General features: G+C 45.2%; 1 protein-coding gene across 5 annotated transcripts; it reads right to left on the reverse strand.

Annotated features, from left to right (window-relative positions):
• Positions 1-30: 30 nt before the first annotated feature.
• Positions 31-19,715, reverse strand: AP1G1 (adaptor related protein complex 1 subunit gamma 1). 5 transcript variants are annotated; one of them, XM_081335818.1, is made up of 24 exons: positions 19,502-19,670; positions 16,802-16,884; positions 14,215-14,418; positions 12,404-12,528; positions 11,837-11,978; positions 11,464-11,560; positions 11,298-11,374; positions 10,133-10,228; positions 9,964-10,044; positions 9,787-9,885; positions 9,428-9,483; positions 9,029-9,142; positions 7,626-7,766; positions 6,804-6,858; positions 4,776-4,898; positions 4,599-4,688; positions 4,366-4,493; positions 3,857-3,961; positions 2,628-2,769; positions 2,290-2,419; positions 2,109-2,198; positions 1,559-1,719; positions 1,305-1,403; positions 31-1,076 (listed from the first exon to the last, which is right to left on the reverse strand). In XM_081335818.1, exons 3-24 carry the CDS (start codon positions 14,413-14,415, stop codon positions 975-977), a joined length of 2,454 nt encoding a protein of 817 aa, XP_081191944.1. In that variant the 5' UTR covers positions 14,416-14,418; positions 16,802-16,884; positions 19,502-19,670; the 3' UTR covers positions 31-974. The 5 variants fall into 5 exon arrangements, 4 of the variants coding, with proteins under 4 accessions (XP_081191944.1, XP_081191945.1, XP_081191943.1 ...); XM_081335819.1 differs by lacking the exon at positions 16,802-16,884 and having other exon boundaries at positions 19,502-19,715; XM_081335817.1 differs by lacking the exons at positions 16,802-16,884; positions 19,502-19,670 and adding an exon at positions 15,754-15,771.
• Between the last annotated feature and the right edge of the window lie 117 nt (positions 19,716-19,832).

Here is a 19,832-nt window from a genome sequence, read left to right on the forward strand (position 1 = left end):
CCAAACAGTTATTAAAAGCAGGACATCTCATTAAACCAGATGGTCTTTATTTCAGTGCCAGTATTACAGATACAACACAAATGTCCCAGAAGAACAAATTCAAATGGAACCCAGGACTGACAGACTCAGGAAATGAAAGGGGGGTGGGAGCGGGAAGCAGCTTTGCAGTGGAGTCTTGAGATGAGTCTTTCTGCAGCTAATGCCCCCCCCCCCCATCTCTAAGCAGTTTGCCCAGGATCACACTCTTCCTTTCTACTCATCCTACCACAGCTGACAGCCAAGGAACAGACAAAAGGATATCCAAGATTTGGGATTGGGGCACATTGAAAAATGACTTGCTAGAGCAGTCAGTCTTGTCCATCATGATGCTTCTTCAAAGAGGCACTGGCCCAAAATGGGCTTGGCTTCACTGCCCATTGTCCTGCCAAATCCTCTAAGCAGTGTTTCTGTCCAGAACAGCAGATCCATACAGGGCTCAAATTACTGCTCACCAAGGTTGCAGTCATGTGTAGAAAAGGGCCCCAATATCAGGGGAACCCAAGGAGAAAAGGGCACCAGCTTCCTTGAACAAAAGTGTCTAAAGATGGTAACCCTGTAAGGAGCCAAGCCAAACCCAAACCCATCTCACCCACCCATCTGCTAGACACAAGGCGGCAACAGCAGCAGCAGCAGCCCCCTTCCCATGGGAGGGGGGGAGAGAGCACATGTCCCAATGTGCCCCCTCCCTTTCCCCAAACAAGGGAATGTGGCATCTGTGGTGGATGGGGCTCAGCAGTTCAGGAAGAGAAGAGAGAGTGCGCAAGGTTTGAAAGAGAGATGCTTCAGGATGAGCAAGGTCAGTCCTCCTCCTCCTCTTCCTCCTCTGAAGCAGCAGCAGCAGCTCCCCCAGCCACAGGGAGGCTGGGGAGCCTCTGGAGTCACAGGCTCTGCCCAACGTTCCTTTGGCCAACCAGGTAGGGTGAGGAGAGCAGAGCTCACTGCCAGGATTGGGGGGGGAAAGAGTTGACCTCTGCCAGGTCCTGCATTGCCGAGCCCTTGTGGTTGTATGTCAACTTGATCCGCATGCGGAGCTGTTGCTGCAAAAAACCAGAGGTGAAAACTGAGTAGGGGGTGGAGAGAGGTGCCAAGGTCCAGCCCTGGCCAAATAAGATACTAAGAGAAGAGTCCAGCGAAGAAGTAGCAGCAAAAGCCACATCTTCCTTTGCCCAAGGCTCTCTTGCTTCCTTCATGCCTCCCTCTTCAACCGGCCCACCCCTGCTAAAGACCATCTGAAGGGAGGCTGGAGAGCCGCCTCACTTGTGTACCTTTTGCGGATTCAGGACTTTGATGACCTGTGTGATGGTCCCTGTGTTAAATGCTGGGATGATGCTGCTGCTTGGAGACAGCAGCTGCAGCTGGAATGTCTAGAGGGGAACCAATAAGGGAGCTACGCTGATTCCTCAGCAATGGCAAGCAAGCCCTCACAGAAACATTCTGCAAGTCTGCTTGCAACACAGTCTTCTGATGGCCAAACCACATTTTAGTTTAGCCTTATCCCCACCTGAAAGACCTGACCCACCTTTGGTACCGCAGCCTGGAAAACAAAATCTGTCATGTCCAAATCAGTGCTGTTGGACGCCTGTATGGTGATGACGGTGACACTGGGGTTTGTATTGGAGCGCTCAAAAGCAAAATCAATCTTCAGGCCGTTCTTGTTGTAGGCTGTGATTGGAGGAATGCCTGTGGAGAAGCAGCACTGCTCAAGTCCTAGGGTTGCCTGAAACCTTCCTTACTTTTTAGAAGCTCAGATTCCAACACCCTCACGGGCAGGGATGCGAGGAACCACACTGTAGGAGAAAGCATGGCTTTTCCTTCTGGAGTGGTTTCCTGGCAACTGCCTGGACCGGTCCCTGCAGTTTTCTTGGCAAGGTTTTTGGAAGGGGTTTGCCCCTGCCTCCTTCCTAAGGCTGGCCCAAGGCCATCCAGCCGGCTTTGTGCCTAAGGTGGAACTAGAAATCACAGACTCCCGTTTCTAGTCTGATACCTTCCCCATGATACCACAATGGCTCTGGAAGTCAGACTGATATATCAGCCTAGCTCCTCAAGTCCAGAGCGTTCTACATTCTCACCAGCAGGTATATCATTGAAGATGGGTGGTGAAGAAAGTCCATCCAACAAAAATGGAGGCTGTGGTATCTGTGGGGCAGGAGCTGGAAGACCTGCAAAAGCAACACAGAAAGCCCTATGGCTCCCCAAACCTGGGCTTCCCAACTTCCTGTTTTTCTCCCACCTGAAAACACAGGATGTCACCTGTTGTTGGATTGAGATCCCCAAGGAGGTCCAGCAGCTCTCCACCAGCAGAAGCTGCCTTGCTGGAAGGGGCCGTTGATATGACAGGAGTGATGTCACTGCTTCCCAAAAGATCCAGCAGGTCATTGGCCTAAGGAAAAACACCGAGACAACCCATTAACCTATCTGGACAAAAGAGCATGCAACTCAGAAGAAAACACCCAGGGAAGGAGCTAAGCAGGGGAATTTCTGACGAGGAATAGCAAGAAAACCATCAACTTATCTTATGGTAGTTTAAGCCACTCTTGCAGCCACTGTTGTCAACAGTGTGAATTCCACAAAACATTCACTTTTCTTACCTGGCTGGCTGGTGGCAAGCTGGACAGAGGTGGCTTGGTCTCCAAGACTGTTGGCTCTGCTTCCCCATTGGGCTGAGTAACATCTGTAGGACCATTAGCTGCCAATTTCTCCAGAACTGGCATACGTTCAAGCAGTGCTGACCTGCAAGGGAGCAAGGCAACCCTAATCCTATGGTTCTATTCACATGGAGGACTGGGGTAGAAGCAATTGCCCCTGTTGCAGAGGATCTCTCTGATAAAGGGACAAGAATGGCCACAAAAAAAGCCTTTCTGTAGCAGAGGCACATCAAGCCATCAGCTAAGCTCTTTCAGCTGGTGGCAGGCACTTGTGACGTATGTTTAGGAGATGGCAAACACATCAATAATAGGGGTTTTCTGTTAGGCATAACGTATTATACAAATACAAGAACAGGGTTACTTTATCTGGTCTTAGGGTATAATAGGCTATGTAAACCCAGACAGAGATATAGTTTTGGAAAGAATTTAGGAAGTGGGCAGTTACAGTTGATACACTCTGAGAGATGCAGGATAAATATCCTTAAAATTTGGATGTGTTTCTCAGACAATCTTATGTTGTTTACTACTATCTGCCCAAACAGCAAATGTGACTTCTAAACTAATTAGAAGACGATAACTATCCTCCAAAGAAATATCTGCTCTTCAATAGAGCAGCTCATTATTTCGGTATAGTAGTAAAGAGCTCTTTTACTAGCTCTGAAAAATGCATCATGACTGTGAAGATGTTAGGCTGACCTACTGATCAGAATCCTTTAATTTAGATTCTGTAATGATACAATGTTTGATTTGTGTTCTTAGTTCAGAGAGGACATTCATGGCCTCAGAGTGATTCTAAGATAAAGTTGTGCCTCAGACCTAGAGGCATATATATTCCATTGTTCATACACATCAACAATGTATTCCAAAAATTCCAGTGGAAAACTAATGGCTTAGCTAGAGCAGCTAAAGACCAGCTGCTTTCCATGAACAAGACTCCTGCAAATCTGGAAGAGATGACAAACATACTCTGCAACTGCCGGAGTACAAGCCATAGTAGTTTGTGATATGCTTTGGAAGAATGAGGCAGTGGGCTATTGGATGCTATTCGCACCCGACTGAGCCAAGATAATGCACGAAGAGCTGTGATATCAAGTCTATCTTTCAGCAGGAGTCACTCTTCAGTCTCCATGCATGCATCTCAAGGCGACACCACCTGGGGCTCCAGTACTCACCTCATGTGGTCATACTTTTTGAATAAGGCATTGTACTCCACTGCCCTCTGCTGGAGCTCCACATCAATGCTGCTGCCATATATAGAGACCACCTTCTTAATGCGACTGTGGGGAGGGGGACAGAGAGAGGGGGAGGGAGGGAGGGAGGGAGAGAGAGAGAGAGAGAGAGAGGGAGGGAGGGAGGGAGGGAGGGAGGGAGGGAAGGAAGGAAGAAATGGTGAAGGTAGCAGAGAAGAGCTTACTTTAGCAGGCCTGCCAGTCCCAAGCCTTTCACTACAGCAGGGTCGAGACACAAATATCATGGCCCTGGTGGTACCGAATGGATGCCCATGTAAACATCTGGCCTCTGTCATCAAGTTATCTCTGAGGTTCAACAGAGAACACAGCGCTGGAGACTCCTCTTCCAAATGCCAGCTTCCAGGAGAGTTTGGCTCTTTTCAGAAGATTTTAAGCAGAGCTCCAGAGACTCAACTGCAAAGCCCAACCTCTTCCATAACCCAAGAACTCACTTGACTGTGCAAGTGAACCGCGTTGAGAGTTTCATGATGGCAGTGAGGGCATAGCCCCGTGTGACTGATGCCGTCAAGTTGGAGACGAGGATACTTTCTAGAACATCAAGGACTTCTTCCTCTGTGACCTGGGCAAACCAAAGGTTTGGACAGGGGTAAGGAAGCTGGGAAAGCAGCCACCTGGCCAAAGCTCACGCCCACAACCATCCTCTTCCCTTCTCCAGTCAACCAACCTGGATTGGCTCCTCCTCCTCACACTGACCGGATACCAAGAGATCTCCGTATTCACCAATGCACCAGGAAGCCACCTGTACCAGGGGTTGCTAGCAGAGGAGAAGGTGACAGTTCAGCCATGATCTCTGCCTGGAGACAATCAAAAGAGTGCTCCCGCCCACTGCCACTGGACTTACTTGGGAATAATCTCCCAGAATGGCTTTGTAGAGTTTCTGTACAGTGTAGGCATGCATCTCTATGCTGTTGGTAATGAGTTGGATAAGGTTGGGCACAGCATCATCACGAACATAGCTCCCTGCCTGGAGAGGGTGGGGAAAGGTGACGGTATTACTCCTTAGTCACAGTTTGGCACTTAGAAAGAGGTTTCTATTGGGGAAGCTACAGAAGTTGGACCAGCAAATTATATTCCTCCATTTTTAAAGTGGGGAGGAGGTGTTATATAAAAATATAAAAGAATGTAAGCACTTTTAGTCTAACCGATTTAAAGTGGTCAGATAAGTTATTAAACTGATAAAATGCTATACCAGCATAATATAGTTGCAAAATTCCAGTGTCCAACTCTTTTCAAAACAGCTCAGTCAGTAACTGTTCAAAACTACAATGGCACTGAGCAAATGGTGGTTATGACCAGTCCTCAAGAATTCTGCCCATTCCCACCCCTCTCATATGCACGATCAAGATCTGGGCACTTGGCAACTCATTTGAGCTCACCACTGGTTGTCACATGTGGTGCTATTTGTGACCTTCCCTGCCAGTGTCCAGGCCGGCAGGGAAGGCCACAAGTCGCTGGGATAAATCTCCCTATCTTCTCCAACCAGTGTCTGTCATGTATCCCCTAGCACGAAGGTCCACATCCCCCTTTCCGAAGACCGGTACCACTTTGTGGCCAGTTGGGAACTGAGCCGCACAAGTGGCAGGCGAGTGTGCGAAGCTTCATTTGTGCACGTGCGGGATCTAGGCTGCATGTGTGAAACCATCCCCCTCCTCGCCACTGTTGCTGCCTCTGCCACTCTGTGGAGCCAGAAGGGTTGGGGAGCACTGCCCTAGCAGTCCTGTACACACCCTCCAACCTTCATTGCACCTCCCTGATCTATGCCCCCCACACATGCTCCTCCACCCTTCCCTGCACCCCCTGCCACTTCCTCCCCCATCCAGCATCCCTTGCAGTTTCCTGCTGGCTTCCCTACTGTCTTTGGTTGCCTTGCCTAATAGGTGTGGGATTCAGTTAATGATGGCAATCAGGACTGCGGGAGACTAGGGCGCTTTACAACTGCATTATGGTACTTAGCAATGGAAATTCCATTCCCAATTGCTGTCGCCAGCCAAAGACTGCTGCAATGGCAGATCCTCAGAAAGAATTTTGTGCTAATGTTTTATTGCACATTGAAAAAATAAACAGAGAAAGTGCGGAGGGGTTCTTAAGTGGCCTTGCAGTTCCAAGAGGGAGAAAGAGCTTCTCAAGAGGTTGACACAGCACAAACTATTTAAAATGATCTCCAATAATTTGCATTATTTGCAGATGGCCATTGCAAGTAATAAAAATAATGTATGCAATTTAGGTGCCATCTGACTCCCAATGACTCTGGGCACTTTACTAATTGTTAAAAACATTTTAAACAAGAAAAAAGCATAAATAAAAAGAACAGAGGCAGCAGAAGCTAACAAACTCAGATGGGAACAAAAAAAAAGGGGGGGGTTTCAATCACATTTGTCAAAGGCCATGTGAAGGGCCAGGTCCTCAGGGCCCTTTGAACCACCAGTAGGACGGGCTGTTCGAATCTTGGGAGAATCTAATTTCCAAGGGTTGGCACTGAGTCAGAGAAAGCACTGAGATAGATGGCACTATTTAATTGAAAGAAACATGCCCATCATATCAATCTGGCAGATATTATAGGAGACGGGCAGTCCATCAAGGAACATCCTAGGCCATCCAGGGTTATATAGGCAGCACTTGAATCACACTGAGAAGCAACCTCCCAGTCAGTGCAGTCCCTGCCATTTGTGGCATGCTTGGCTAACTGGGCCCTTCTGCCTATCTCTAGCCAGGGGAGCCCCCGGCCCTCTTTCAATGCACAGCAGCCGCCAGTCAGACTGTGATGAGCACAGCAAGATCCCACTCAGCACCACTGAACAAAGACGCACCAGAAGGCCTGTTGCCAGGCATATGTGAAATCACGGTGAGCCTCTATAGAAGAAATTCTTACCGTTGTCAAGACTCGCATGATGGTATCTATGTGCCAGCGTTTAGAAGGAGCGTATCTGGAAAATCAACAAACATATGTTCAGAGAGGATCGTATGCCACTATCTGCTCAACAATTTCCCAATTTCTCCACATATTCAAGCGGAATACTGAAGTAATCTCGATTGTGTTGCAGACATTTGTGAACTGAAGTTAAACCCTGCACCGGGGTAGAGGGGGATTTCAGGGGGAGCGATGATCATCATCCTTAGTTTGGTGCTCAATGGCATCTGGGCAATCTTGCAGGAAGCATGGCCTAACAACATGATTCCAGCACACAAATGCACCACCCTTTCTCCAATGTACTGCAATTTAACGTAACTGTTCAAGTCAGTACAACAGCTAAGAGTAGGGTGGCAGAGCAAGAAGAGAGTTTCACTGCAAGGGGCAAAGAACTCCATTACTTCCTCTGCTTAGTGCAAGGTCTCTCCAGTCAACAGCTTTTGATCTAGACAGCAGTAAAAACCAAGGTAGCCCTTTTAGATGTTCTGAGATAAAGCTAACAGACAGCAGACTTTTCTACAACACAGCCTCTAAATCAGGCAAGTCCAACCTGCGGCCCTAGACAGCTAGTAATGCAGCCTCACAAGATTGTAAACTTTTAACATTATATGATTTATATACAATAACTATATTATATATTTTATATGAGGCCCAAGAAAATTCCTCTTCACTCAGTGTGGCTCAGGCAAGCTACAAGGTTGGACACCCATGCTCTAAATGTTGGTGGTAGGACTAAAACGGGTGGCAAGAAATAAATTAAAGGAAACTCTTAAGAAAACTTACTTTTCTGCTGCAAGAAATATTCCTGACGCACAATCAGCCTTGAACTCTGGCTCGCAAGAATCCAAAAAATATAGCAACTCTTTCATCATTCCCCGAATGTTGTTCCCATTCACAAGAGCAAAGCTGAGTTCCATTGCACGCCTGGGAAAGATGAAAGGAATTCATTAGTCACAGGGTATCATCAGGAAATGACACCCCAACTTCACCTGACAGAACGGAGAAGCTGGGTCCCTGTAAGAACCATGGCACCCGAGGGTATTTCTGGGGTGGTGGGTGTGCCTTCTCAGTGAGTTGCGTCTACCAAGTCATTCTCAAGTGCCATCCCGCATCTGCATGAATCAAGAGGCCAGACTGTTTCCTTGTCAATGAAGTTATCGAATTTTGAACAGGTCCCAACCCATAAAGAACCCTCCCTGTCCCCAAATGGCTAAGCACAATCAATCATGGGTGCATTTCAATTCCCAGTTCTGATAATTTCCTAAACTTTGAGATCATCTCCAAGGCAGTAATGACTACCAACCTCTGACATTTCAATACTTCAACAACAGTAATTTGCTAGGACAGCTTAATGATCAACCAATACAACTTGCATTAACTAGTCACTGAAAAATTAAGAGATCCATTAAAACTGCAAAAGATATCCATTCTTTTTTACATATGTTCATTAACAGGCCATGAGAAATTGCTAGACAGCCCTTCTTTTTTCTGACATCCTAAATCTCTTATCTATAAATAATAAATTTACTAAATCTGTCCCAAGAAGACTCAAAATTCCACAAAGCTGAAATTCTGTAGAAGGCAGATCTCTTTTTTGATGCAAAAGCAAAATTCTCAATGTTAGAAGGGATGAAAAAGACGTCAGTGAATATGACCTAAGCTGACGCATCTTGAAAGTGCAAAGATTTCTATTTTTTCAATTGTGGGAAACTGTGGCATCTGTAAAATACTGTGAGATTTGAAAAAATATATTTTATATTTTATAGCCTTTCCCCACCTACCCCACTGGCTCTTACAACTCTACCCTGCCTTCCAAGACTTCCAAATCTGATAAGATTTTCAATGAATACTTAGTTCTCAACACAAAACGTTTAAACAATAAGCAAAACTGCAAGCTATTCTTAGGACGCATTATTATTTTTTTCTCCGTAGAAAAGGACAAAGAAATTTACTACAGTGGGTAGATTACTCCAAAGATCTCCAGGACTGCTGAGATCCACATCTTGACATAAAAAGCATGCGGAATGCGGCAGAAGTCACCCCAGGAAAAAAACAGTACTTTGGATATAGTAGCTGGCTCTCTGGGAAAGACTAGCTAAAAAGAAAAAAAAAAGGCAGAAAAAACACAGGGCAGCTAAAGAGTAATCTGTAATCACAGCCTAGCCTTTCCTTCCAGCTTCATTCACCGTTTGATGGAGACATCCAGATCCTTTAAGCAATCCACAATGGTGCTCCGATGTCGCTGGACAGCATTGTGGTCAGTCTGCACAGTTTTCAACAGGGATGTCAAAGCTACGTATCTGAGAAACAAGAAATGAATACTTTAGATGATGGTAGCTGCTCTGCATTGCAACACACTGAAGGGCTCCTGCAGAGAGCAAATGGGCAGTCAAGTCTACCCAAAGCTCCCAGAATCAATTTTGGTCACCTAAGAAATAAAAATATCTCATCATGGCAAAAGAACCTAGATTGAACTACTGTATTAGAGTGAGCAGAAAATACGTTCCTGGCAACACTTAAGAGATGCCTGGTGCTGACCAGGATGTCAGGCCAGTTCCAATCATAACATGCATCGATAGGCTTACCTTATATTCTTATCATTATTGAGTAAAAACCGACCAAGAATGTTAATGGCCAGCACCTGCAGAGAGAGAGAGAGAGAGAGACAAAGTCACGAAGAACCCTGTCATAATTTCCCGCTCTCCAATAGAAAATGTCCGGGGGTGTGTGTGGGGGAGAAACAGACGGACGCAGAGTGGGAATAGCAAGGCAATACATTGATTGGTCAACCAAGGAATTAAAGCATATAGCTAAAATCCCACTGGTGCCCCAATCAGACTTTTCCTTCTGAAAAGTTCTGGTGCTCCTGAGGAAGCCTGGAAAAGCGATGCTCCAATATGGCAGCCACTGTTCCTTGAGGACCCAAAGAGCCAAAGTGACGTACTCTCAGGCCGCTTTCAGACTTTATGTCCATGATAGTTAAGACGGTTTCATAAAGAATGGCATTTCCCACATTTTTGCTTGTTTCCGTGTTTGTGGCCACCTGGAATACAAAGGATGGTTTACAATTTTCTGGTTTCCAGCCCAAGACTTCCCAACCACCTGTCCATAACCCTCTCACCTGTGCAAGAATGTCATTCATTGCTTCACTGGAGTCATCATCATTTCGGCCCAGAATTCTCAGCAACCGCAGGATTCGAACCTGGAAAAGATTACATCTGTTGTCTCAGGTTCCTGAAGATGCCTTGCACAGCAAGCCAATTCTGCTCCCTGTCTTCAAAACAACTGACCTGCAGAAAGGGGTCACTGATACCCGAAACATCATGCTCCGGAGAATAGCCTGACATAATAAGGTTTTTCAGAATGCGAACAAGCTGGGGTACAAGCTGAAAAGAACACAGAGATATCAGGAGTTTGATTTTGGACTCTATGACCGCTGGTTCTATTTGATGAATCTCTCACAAAGAAAATCCCCTTTACTTAGCTTCTCCCCAGCATATTTAACACTTAGGGATATTTTTTTACTGCAGTCTTGTACGATGGCAGCAGTCCATACCTCAGCACAGAAACAAACAAACAAACAAAAAGGCTGCGGTGGCAATATGTAAAGTGGTGGAGTGGGGTGTCATCATAAGGACAAAAATCTCTGAACAGGCTCAGGTGGCTCCTATTAATGGAAGCCCACTGAATTCAGCCCTGAAATGTTTGGAACCCAGCCCATCCTTCTCCCTGCCTCTTTTCCCACAGAAAAATGGGTATTCTCTGCTTAGCAAAGTGTTGCGATTACAGCAATGCGAGTCTCTCCAAGTCTAGACTAGCAGAGTTAATCCAGCAGAGAAGAGGAGCAGCAGGTGAACATTTGCCTCTACCAGCCTATAGCAAAGCATGCACTGGGGGGGGGGGAGGAAGGCAGCAGGGAACGCAAGCACCTTCTTACCTTTTCATTCTAACCCACCAGAACAGGATTCCAAGCAGAGAAAGGGGACAAAAGAGATGAAGGTAAATACTGGGCAGAGAAGACTCAGCTTGCAGCATCAACCACCACCACCAGCCTGGCCTCAGACTTGAAACGCTGAGGGTTCTCCTCTCCCAATCACAGTCTTCCCCACGGGACAATGCCTTCTTTCCTTTGCATCCACTGGTGCCAGGCAAAGGCTGGTCCTCTCCAACCTCAGGGCTAAGGGGTGGAAGCAATGGCAGAAGCAGCTCCTGCCTTGGCACACTTCGCTTTCGGTTATGTCTGATAGGCCATTAGTTTATAAAACAGAACAAGCCAAAGATACTCTAACAGGCAGAAAGGGGTGCTGCTTATCCTGGGTGTGTACAGGGCGTGAAACATACATTCTGGCACACAATCAGGGACCCTCTTGCCACAATCAGGACCAGAAGCTTATTCTTCTCACTCAAAGGAAAAGAACAGGAACCCAACTGCACAAAACTCTCATATGGTCTCACCTTTCTGAAGTGGGCAAGCATGTCTGGGCTTCTTTCACACATTTCAGTGAGGAGGACAACGGAAGTGTGAAGGACACCTGTGTGAAAGAGCACATGAACCTATGTTTTATGTGGCCACTGCAGCATAACATTAGGGAAAGATGCTGTGGCTAAAAAGAATTATTACCGTGGTTTTTCTCATTCAGCAGATTCTTTGTGGCTGGCAGAAACATCTCCATCAGCTCAGGCACCTTCCTGATGACATGAACCGCACAAAGTGCTGCCTGCAAATAAATGAGAGGGATCAGCATACTTTAAGTACCTGTTCAGGGCTCCCCAGAGAAATAGGCTATTTTATTTGGATTTAATTCAAGTTCTGGAATTTACAAAATTGGGCAGAAACATTTGAAGCCTGCAAGAATAGGACACTGCCAAGAGAAAGGCAATAACTAGGGCAATGCTTCCGTAAGTACAGCCTCCTTCCTCTGATAGTTGAAATAAAGTAAGCCAAAGTCTGCATGTAAGAAAAAACCCACTAACGGCAGAAAAACGTCACTTACCTTTTTCCTCAGGTAGGAGTTAGAAGTCTTCAGAAGCTTCTCCACCTCCCCAGCAAGGTCCCGGCACATTTCAGAAGAGCCCATGCAGCCCAAGGTGCAGAGTGCCAAGCCCTGCACATACTGCGTGCTGTGATTAAGGTCACTGCAGATGGAGAAAGCAAAAGGTTAAGGAACTACCAGGAAGAAGCCAAGAACCAGAGAGGAAGCGCATCTGATGTTGTCTCTGGACAGCCAAACTCAACTGTGAACGTTCACCTGCCAATGTGTGCATTGCAAATGAAATAGTTTCTCAACCAACAGAGAGAGTTAAAGTCTCTGGAAGCCTCTGGCCAAGAAACCCTAGTCACCTTGTGCACATAATGATACGCCAGACGCCTACATGTCGAGAGTGGGAAGTTTGTGCTCTGTTCCAGCTCAATTCAACTACCTGGCTGTCTCTTACATTCTATGCAGGAACGCTTCTCTTTTCTGTCTGGTAGGAGAACACAGACTGCTCAGAATCAAGTCCCAAGCATTAGATCAAGATTTCTTACTTCCACCCTGTTCCAGGAAAGCAAGCAGCCTTACTTCTTGATGCAATTGGTCATGAGGAGATGAACATCCTGCCTCTCATCCAAGAGTAACATGGCTCCAAGGTATCCAATGCGCTTGTCTGTGAACTTCTGAGAGGCAATCAGCTTTAGGCACTCCAGCTGCAAGGGGGATAGTGGAAGCCACATTTAAGCTTTAGCATTTTTATTACAGGAAGATCTTTACATGGCCAAAGTGATCTCCGGCTCAAAATTCAAGGCTGTGAATAAGCTTGGAGAACACAGGCTGCCTGATACTCTTGTGTTTCCAATGCCCAAATCAGCCTCGGCTGCTGCAGGAGAAATAAAATCTGTGTCTACAGGGCAGCAATGACCAAAAAACAACATTCCCCTTAGAAAAGGATAAGCTGCAAATGTATGGAAATGCCCAAGGCATCTCCAATTCAGCATGCTACTCCCTTGCCTTGGCAAGCCAATTAAAAGGACTGTAGATTCCTACAGTATTCATGTATGCAAATACGTATATACAGTATAGGACTCACATGGCCACCTATCTCACATGGAAATCCCAGGCAACTTACAACATTCAATAAAAACATAATTAAAGCAGAACAATCCCCACCAAGTGCCAGGCTAACCAACAATAATCTTCTAGCTCAACCCCCATTCTAGGCTAAGTACAGCTTGTAACATTACAAAAATCTCACTTTTATTAGTTTTCAAAACACAATTACAAAAAAGAAAAACCAAACGTGAATATCAAATCCACCTGTGCCCAAAACAAAAACCCACAGGATATAAGAAAACTGGTTAAGTCAAGAGAAAAAGTAACACCTATCACATAGCATAATGATTATATCCGCATCAAGAATACTAAGTCAAAAATGTGAATGGACACGTGGGAAAAGATTTGGGTGAGGAACGTAAAATTTACTCAAGCTCAAAATCTAAGAGAGAATTTTTACAAAATGTTTTATAGATGGCATTTAGATCCTAAAAAGCTTGCAAGTATGTATCCGAATTATCAGCCTAAATGTTGGAGGTGTGGTGAGGAAGATGCAAAAATGTGAATTACCATGCTGTCCTTGGGCTCACAGGACCTCAAATATTTTGAAAGCACTTTGAGAACCATCTCAAAAGATTTGGAGAAATTAAATGAGAAAGCTTTAAGTTACCTTAATTGCATACTGATGCAGTTTTGGCATAACTGAGACCGATAGGAATAAACAGGTGTGGTTTAAAGGTTTAATGTGCACGCTCAACACCGGTTTTCTCTATCTGCAGGGGCTGCCGCTACAGCAATATTGCAAAGCTAGGTTCACTATGTGCTCCATGAGCAGTTTTGAAGGAACAGCCACACCAATCAGGCAATAGGAAAACACTGTGCTATGTTATGTTATATAATAATGGATGGAGTCTGCAGCTGCCTCTGCTTACCCTTATACAAATTGCAGAATGTGCTTGATAAATTCTGCAGAGTGCTATGGCATGAGGAACAGGTAAAGGTGCATCATCTCACATCGGGGGTGGGGGTGTAGGAGGGGTGATCTATTTGTCCCAAGTCAGATCAAAGCTGACTCAATACCTGAAGTCTGATTTGAAAGACACCAACCTGGGGAAGGGCCTTTTGCCAAAATAATACCCATTCTCCTATTTTTCTGAAGTAACATGGGCTGCCATGAAACAAAATCCATGCTGTATATAATGTGAAGAAATATTTTTTAGCCATCAATGGAAACTGAGAACCTCTTGCTCTCCAGTATCCTGCAGGAATGCTTCATGTCCAGGGTCTAGATTTCCAGGACAGAGGTAAACCTCCCTGTTTACCATGCCAAAAGTGGCTCTCACCTGTCCAAAGTGGGCAGGATAGCCCAACATGTGCATATACAACAATTTAGCTACATTCCGACAGCGGTATGTGTTGTCCTCTTCTCGAAAGGATGATCGGATAGCAGCACATTCTTTTTGAATCATCTCTCTTTCTTCTGCCTGTGTGCGTGCAGTCCGGATGGTCCGGATCAACTCCCGGAGTCTGATGGGGGCTGGCATCCTCTAATAAATGGAAAATAGATGAAATCAATAGATGCAGACACATAAGTAACAACCTCTTGGGTAATTTTGTCTCCATTTCTAGTATTTCTTATGGCTAATTCAGGACTGCCGTCCTAAGCAGCAGTCTCACACTATTCTGCAGAGTGCAACCCATGGATGTGTGGAAATAACAATACCTTTACTGCTGACAAAGAATGCCCCCTAGAATTAAAATAGAATGTATCTGTATTTCCTACTTGGAAAAAAGGGAAATGCTGTCTTCTGTATTCAGAGCAGCTCAAAATATGGATATGCTTCTTCCAGAAGGATACAGGTGATCTTCAGGTTATGACCACTTGTTCAGCGACTATTCGAATACCAAACTACAATTGGTAGTTATGATCAATGTTTGGAGTTGCAGCTGTTGCAGGGTCTCTATGACTGTGTCATTGCGATCTGGGCACTCAGCCCCCAGCTTGCAACTACCATGTTGCAATGAGCCACAATCCTTTGATTTCTGATATTGCCTGCTAGCTTCCCAAAATCAAAGTCAGTTAGGAAGCTATCAGGAAGTCAAAAGTCAAGGCCATATGAAGTTCTTGCTTAACAATCTATGAGGTCTTTGTTTAATGACAGTAAAGGGATTGCTGTAACTGCTATTGTAAGTCCCCATGGTTACCTGCTGATTAGCGATGGCAATTCCCATCTCAATTGTCTATACAGGTAAGCCAAGTACTACTGGTAGTCCCGAATGATTCCATGTAACTTCACAAGCCACTTTTTAAGTAAGAGAGATTTTCCTATGGGAGATGAGTTGTCCCCAGAAAAATAATATAAATGCTATTGGGGTGGGAAGCAATAAGGAGGAAGACTACTTTTAAAAAATAATAAATAAATATAGTTAAATAAATATATAAATGGGAGCTCTAGAAAAGCTCTAGACTGATTTCAAAATTATGTTAATAATACAAAACACATTGCCATAGTTTTGACAATAATGTAATTGTGAATGGATGTAATGTCAAGACTATATGCTGCTTAAAACTGCAAGAAGCTGCCAGAAATGCTAATCAATACAAATAAGTACTAGGTAATTAATTCTACCACGTATCGTGTGGGATTGATTCATTTTATTAAAGAAGAACCTTCAGAGCTAGTATCAATCCCTCCCGTATTACTTGCAAGTCCTCCTTCAGAGGAATAGTTGGTATCCAAAACTGATTCCACAAGATCCTCCTCACACCCCAGTTCAAGGGCTGTTACAGAGCCACCTTTATGAAAGTCTTGAGGGAAACATTAACATCATTTGTTCTTGTTACATTTCATAACATAAACCATGTTTATTTTTTCTACTACCTTACAAAACCAGCAGCTATCAAACATCACAAGAAGTCAAATTTGTTGTAGAGTTAGATGAGAAGGAACAGTTGAACGATTCCTAGGAACATACCAGTGAAATGCATGGTAAAGCAAAAGAATGCTAGTCCAGGAGGACCACTGGAATCAGATGGGCATCCTGTATTTCTAAAGTAAGTTCACCGAGAAGAGAATATATTGTGAAAAGCTATAAAAACTATAGACCTATCAGCTTGGCACTTATACTGTACAGGGTAGACCTCTGAACATAACAATTAAATAACAAATTAAATGAATAGAGGAACCAGATTGAGATAGAACATGTTAATGGAACTGAGAGATTTCACTTCTGCTATCTGTGTTTAATTTCACTCTGCTAATTGAAGACACCCAGGCCCGCTCAGAAGCAGCCCAAAGACTGAACAGCAACTACCGCATTAACTTAATGTTACAGTTTGCAATATAGTGCAGTGAACCATAAACAAACCACCTGGGCTGAATTAGCACAAGACAGCCAGGCTAATGGTGATGGGATACTTTGTGACTAAGCAATGGATTCGTAACTGGCTGACCAACCACACTCAACATGTAGTCCTCAATGGAACTGCATCTACATGGAAGGAAGTATGCAGTGGGGGTACCCTAAGGCTCTGTTTTAGACCCAGTACTCTTCATCAATGATCTGGATGAGGGGATAGATGGGGAACTCCTCAAATTTGCAGACAACACCAAGCTGGCAGAACACTCCAGAAGATAGGCTTAAAATACAGGAGGATCTGGACAGACTTGAACATTGGGCGCTATCTAACAAAATGAAATTCAATGGTGAAAAAAGTAAGGCTCTACATTTAGGCAAGAAAAACCAAATGCACAGGTACAGATGGTACCTTGTTCAATAGTAATAGTAATAATAGAGGGATCTTGGAAGTCCTAGTGGACAATCACTTAAATATGAGCCAGCAGTCTGCTGCACCTTCCAAAAAAGCCAACACAGTGCTAGGCTGCATTAACAGAGGGATAGAATCAAGATCACGTGAAGTATTAATACCTCTTTACAATGCCTTGGTAAGGCCACACTTGGAATACTGCATCCAGTTTTGGTCACCACGATGTAAAAAAGATGTTGAGACTCTAGAAAGAGTGCAGAGAAGAGCAACAAAGATGATTAGGGGACTGCAACCTAAAACATATAAAGAACAGTTGCTGGAATTAGGAATATCTAGTTCAATGAAAAGGACTACTAGGGATGACACGATAGCAGTGTTCCAATATCTCAGGGGTTGCCACAAAGAAGAGGGAGTCAAGCTATTCTCCAAAGCACTTGAAGGCAGGACAAGAAGCAATGGATGGAAATTAATCAGAGAGAGATGCAACCTAGAACTAAAGGGAAATTTCCTGACAGAACAATTAATCAGTGGAACCAACTTGCCTCCAGAAGTTGTGAATGCTCCAACACTGGAAGTTTTTAGGAAGAGATTGGGCAATCATTAGTCTGAAATGGTATAGGGTTTCCTATTTGAGCAGGGGGTTGGACTAGATCATCTTCCAACTCTGTTATTCTGTAATTATTTGAATACTGTACAGTTTAGGTAAACGTAAAGGTTCCCCCGCACATGCGTGCTAGTCGTTTCCAACTCTAGGGGCCGGTGCTCATCTCCGTTTCAAAGCCGAAGAGCCAGCGCTTGTCCGAGGACGTCTCCGTGGTCATGTGGCCGGCATGACTAGACGCCAAAGGTGCACGGAACGCTGTTACCTTCCCACTGAAGTGGTCCCTATTTTTCTACTTGCATTTTTACGTGCTTTCGAACTGCTAGGTTGGCAGAAGCTGGGACGAGTAACAGGCGCTCACTCTGCTACGCGGCACTCGGAATTCGACCTGCCAAACTGCCGACCTTCTGATTGACAAGCTCAGCATCCTAACCCAGGCTGAGCCACCGCGTCTCACTCTGTACAGTTTTAAAGTGTCTATAAATTAAATCTACGTGTTTAGGGCTATTTCAATGGATGTTATTTCTTTGTGGTTATTACAAATTATCTGTGATTTCTTGTCTAGCAATTTCTCTAGATTAATGCGTCTTTACACATATCTGCAAACTCTTTCACATCATCAGGGCAAACTCATCACACTATTTTTCAGTATGAGGGAAGCTGGTTATGAGATCCAAAAACTTTGTTAATTATCAACCGCTCCCTGTCCCAGCTATCAGAAGCAAGTTTTGTTCAGAGTTAGGACTAGCTCTTCCAAAATCTTAAATCTAAGATGACAAATCTAAGACTATTCCCCATTGCTCGTAGATAGGGCTCAGCCAACTGAAGTCAAAAAGGATTGTTCAAAGACATCTGTATTAACAGCTTCCAAACTATTTTCATTATTTAGATCAGGGGTCTTCAAACTTGGCCCTTTTATGACTTGTGGACTTCAACTACCAGAATTCCTCAGCCAGCGTGCAGTTGAAGTCCATGAGTCATAAAAAGGCCAAGTTTAAAGAACCCTGATTTAGATCTAGTGTGTGTCTTAGGGAGCCATTCAGCAGATGCAGCATTAGTGAAGGTACACCAAAGTGTTACTTGATATATCTTCAGTAATGCTTCTGTAGAATGTAATGGGAATCCTATGTACAAATATGTATTGGGGCTAGATTTATTATCACCCTAAAATATAGCTCCCATGGCTATGATTTGATTGACTGCATTAATCCAGAATATTCATGCTGAAAGCTAGTGGAATTTAATGGTTAATACATAATCTGGGGGACCCAGATTAAAATTCTATAATTCAACAATACTCATTGCCTTTGTCTTCTAGACTAATCCACATCAAAGATGGTCATGTGGGGGAAAGATTAAAAGGAGACTCCTACATGTACCACCTTGAGCTCACAAAAGAAGAACAGGATTCAAAATCTGCCAGCAGGATGCTTCCCAGAATGTACTAAGTTATGCTATGGTTTATTTGGTGTTGTATCATGCTATACATTCACTAAACCATGGATAAAAACCAGCAATGTATTGTGATGAACTAACCCAGATAGTATTTTACAAAATCCATTTTCACAGACACAGGCAAATTTTTCAAATCAAATTCTTTTCAGAGGAGTTTACTTATGACAAACTTCCCTTTTTTCTCCTGAAAAATGTCATAAACATTCCTAGGAGCTTTCCCCTCCACAACATGGAAATTTAGAGACGTGTTCTGTCGAGGTTACTACATACAGCTTTTGTATACCAGTTCGGAAAAAAGAATGAGCTGGAAGAAGGCAATCAGAATAACCGAGGCTGAACCACTTTGGGTGAGAGGAAAAAAAACCAGAACACTCGGAACGCTAACAAGCAAAACGGCCACTCAGGTGGACACCATCAAAAAGAACACCAACTGCTTCTCCTCGGAGAGCAATCCCCGGGGCCGGTCCCAGGGTCGAAAGTCCCTGATGGCCTCATAGCCTATCAGACTTTTCCGGAGAAGAGCCTCCCGCTCGGCCGCGCTGTCAACCCTCCCCGATGGCTCCACCAGTCGTTCAGGGTTCCCCCGAGCGGAACAGCGAAGGTGGGCCTGGGCTGCGTCCTCGGGGCCCGGCCGGCTCACCGGCGCACGACGGCCGGAGACTATTGGGGCTGAGCCGAGCCCGGGCCCCGCTCCTCCCCCGCCGGGAAAAGCTCGGCCAGCCGCGAAGGGAGACTCGAGACGCGCCGGCCGCCTTTGGGGGGGGGAAGCGCTCCGGCCCCCACCTTTCTCCGAGCGCCCACTCACCGGGCCGGGTCCCTGCAGCGATGGCGGCGACAGAGGCAGGAGCCTGGCATCCAAAATGGCGGCAGCGGAACCAAAGCACCGATACCGCAGGCGGAGGAATTCTGCGGCCGGCACTTGCTAGTTTATCTCCGTCTGGACGCGGCGGTTACTCGTTAAGACTGTTAAGCGGACGGCCCCCGGGTTGATCCCTTTTCGCGGTCCCGGCAACTCTAGCTGCGCGTGCGACTGCGGCAGCCGCCCGCAGGACTCGTTTCTCAAGCGGAGGCGTCCGAGGTGGGGAACACGAAGACCGCTCCGCGGCAGTCACTGATGACGTCAGACGCCTGCCGAG

This window comes from Vipera berus (genome assembly GCF_964194415.1).
Source record: "Vipera berus genome assembly, chromosome: 10".
Classification (NCBI taxonomy): domain Eukaryota; kingdom Metazoa; phylum Chordata; class Lepidosauria; order Squamata; family Viperidae; genus Vipera; species Vipera berus.

Excerpts from the sequence above, each read along its gene's own strand:
- AP1G1 (XM_081335819.1), bottom strand. The coding sequence starts at position 14,415 with ATGCCAGCCCCCATCAGACTCCGGGAGTTGATCCGGACCATCCGGACT. Across the intron at positions 10,229-11,297 it reads TGCTTGCCCACTTCAGAAAG|CTTGTACCCCAGCTTGTTCG; the intron begins GTGAGACCATAT and ends TGTTCTTTTCAG. Across the intron at positions 9,886-9,963 it reads TGAATGACATTCTTGCACAG|GTGGCCACAAACACGGAAAC; the intron begins GTGAGAGGGTTA and ends TTTGTATTCCAG.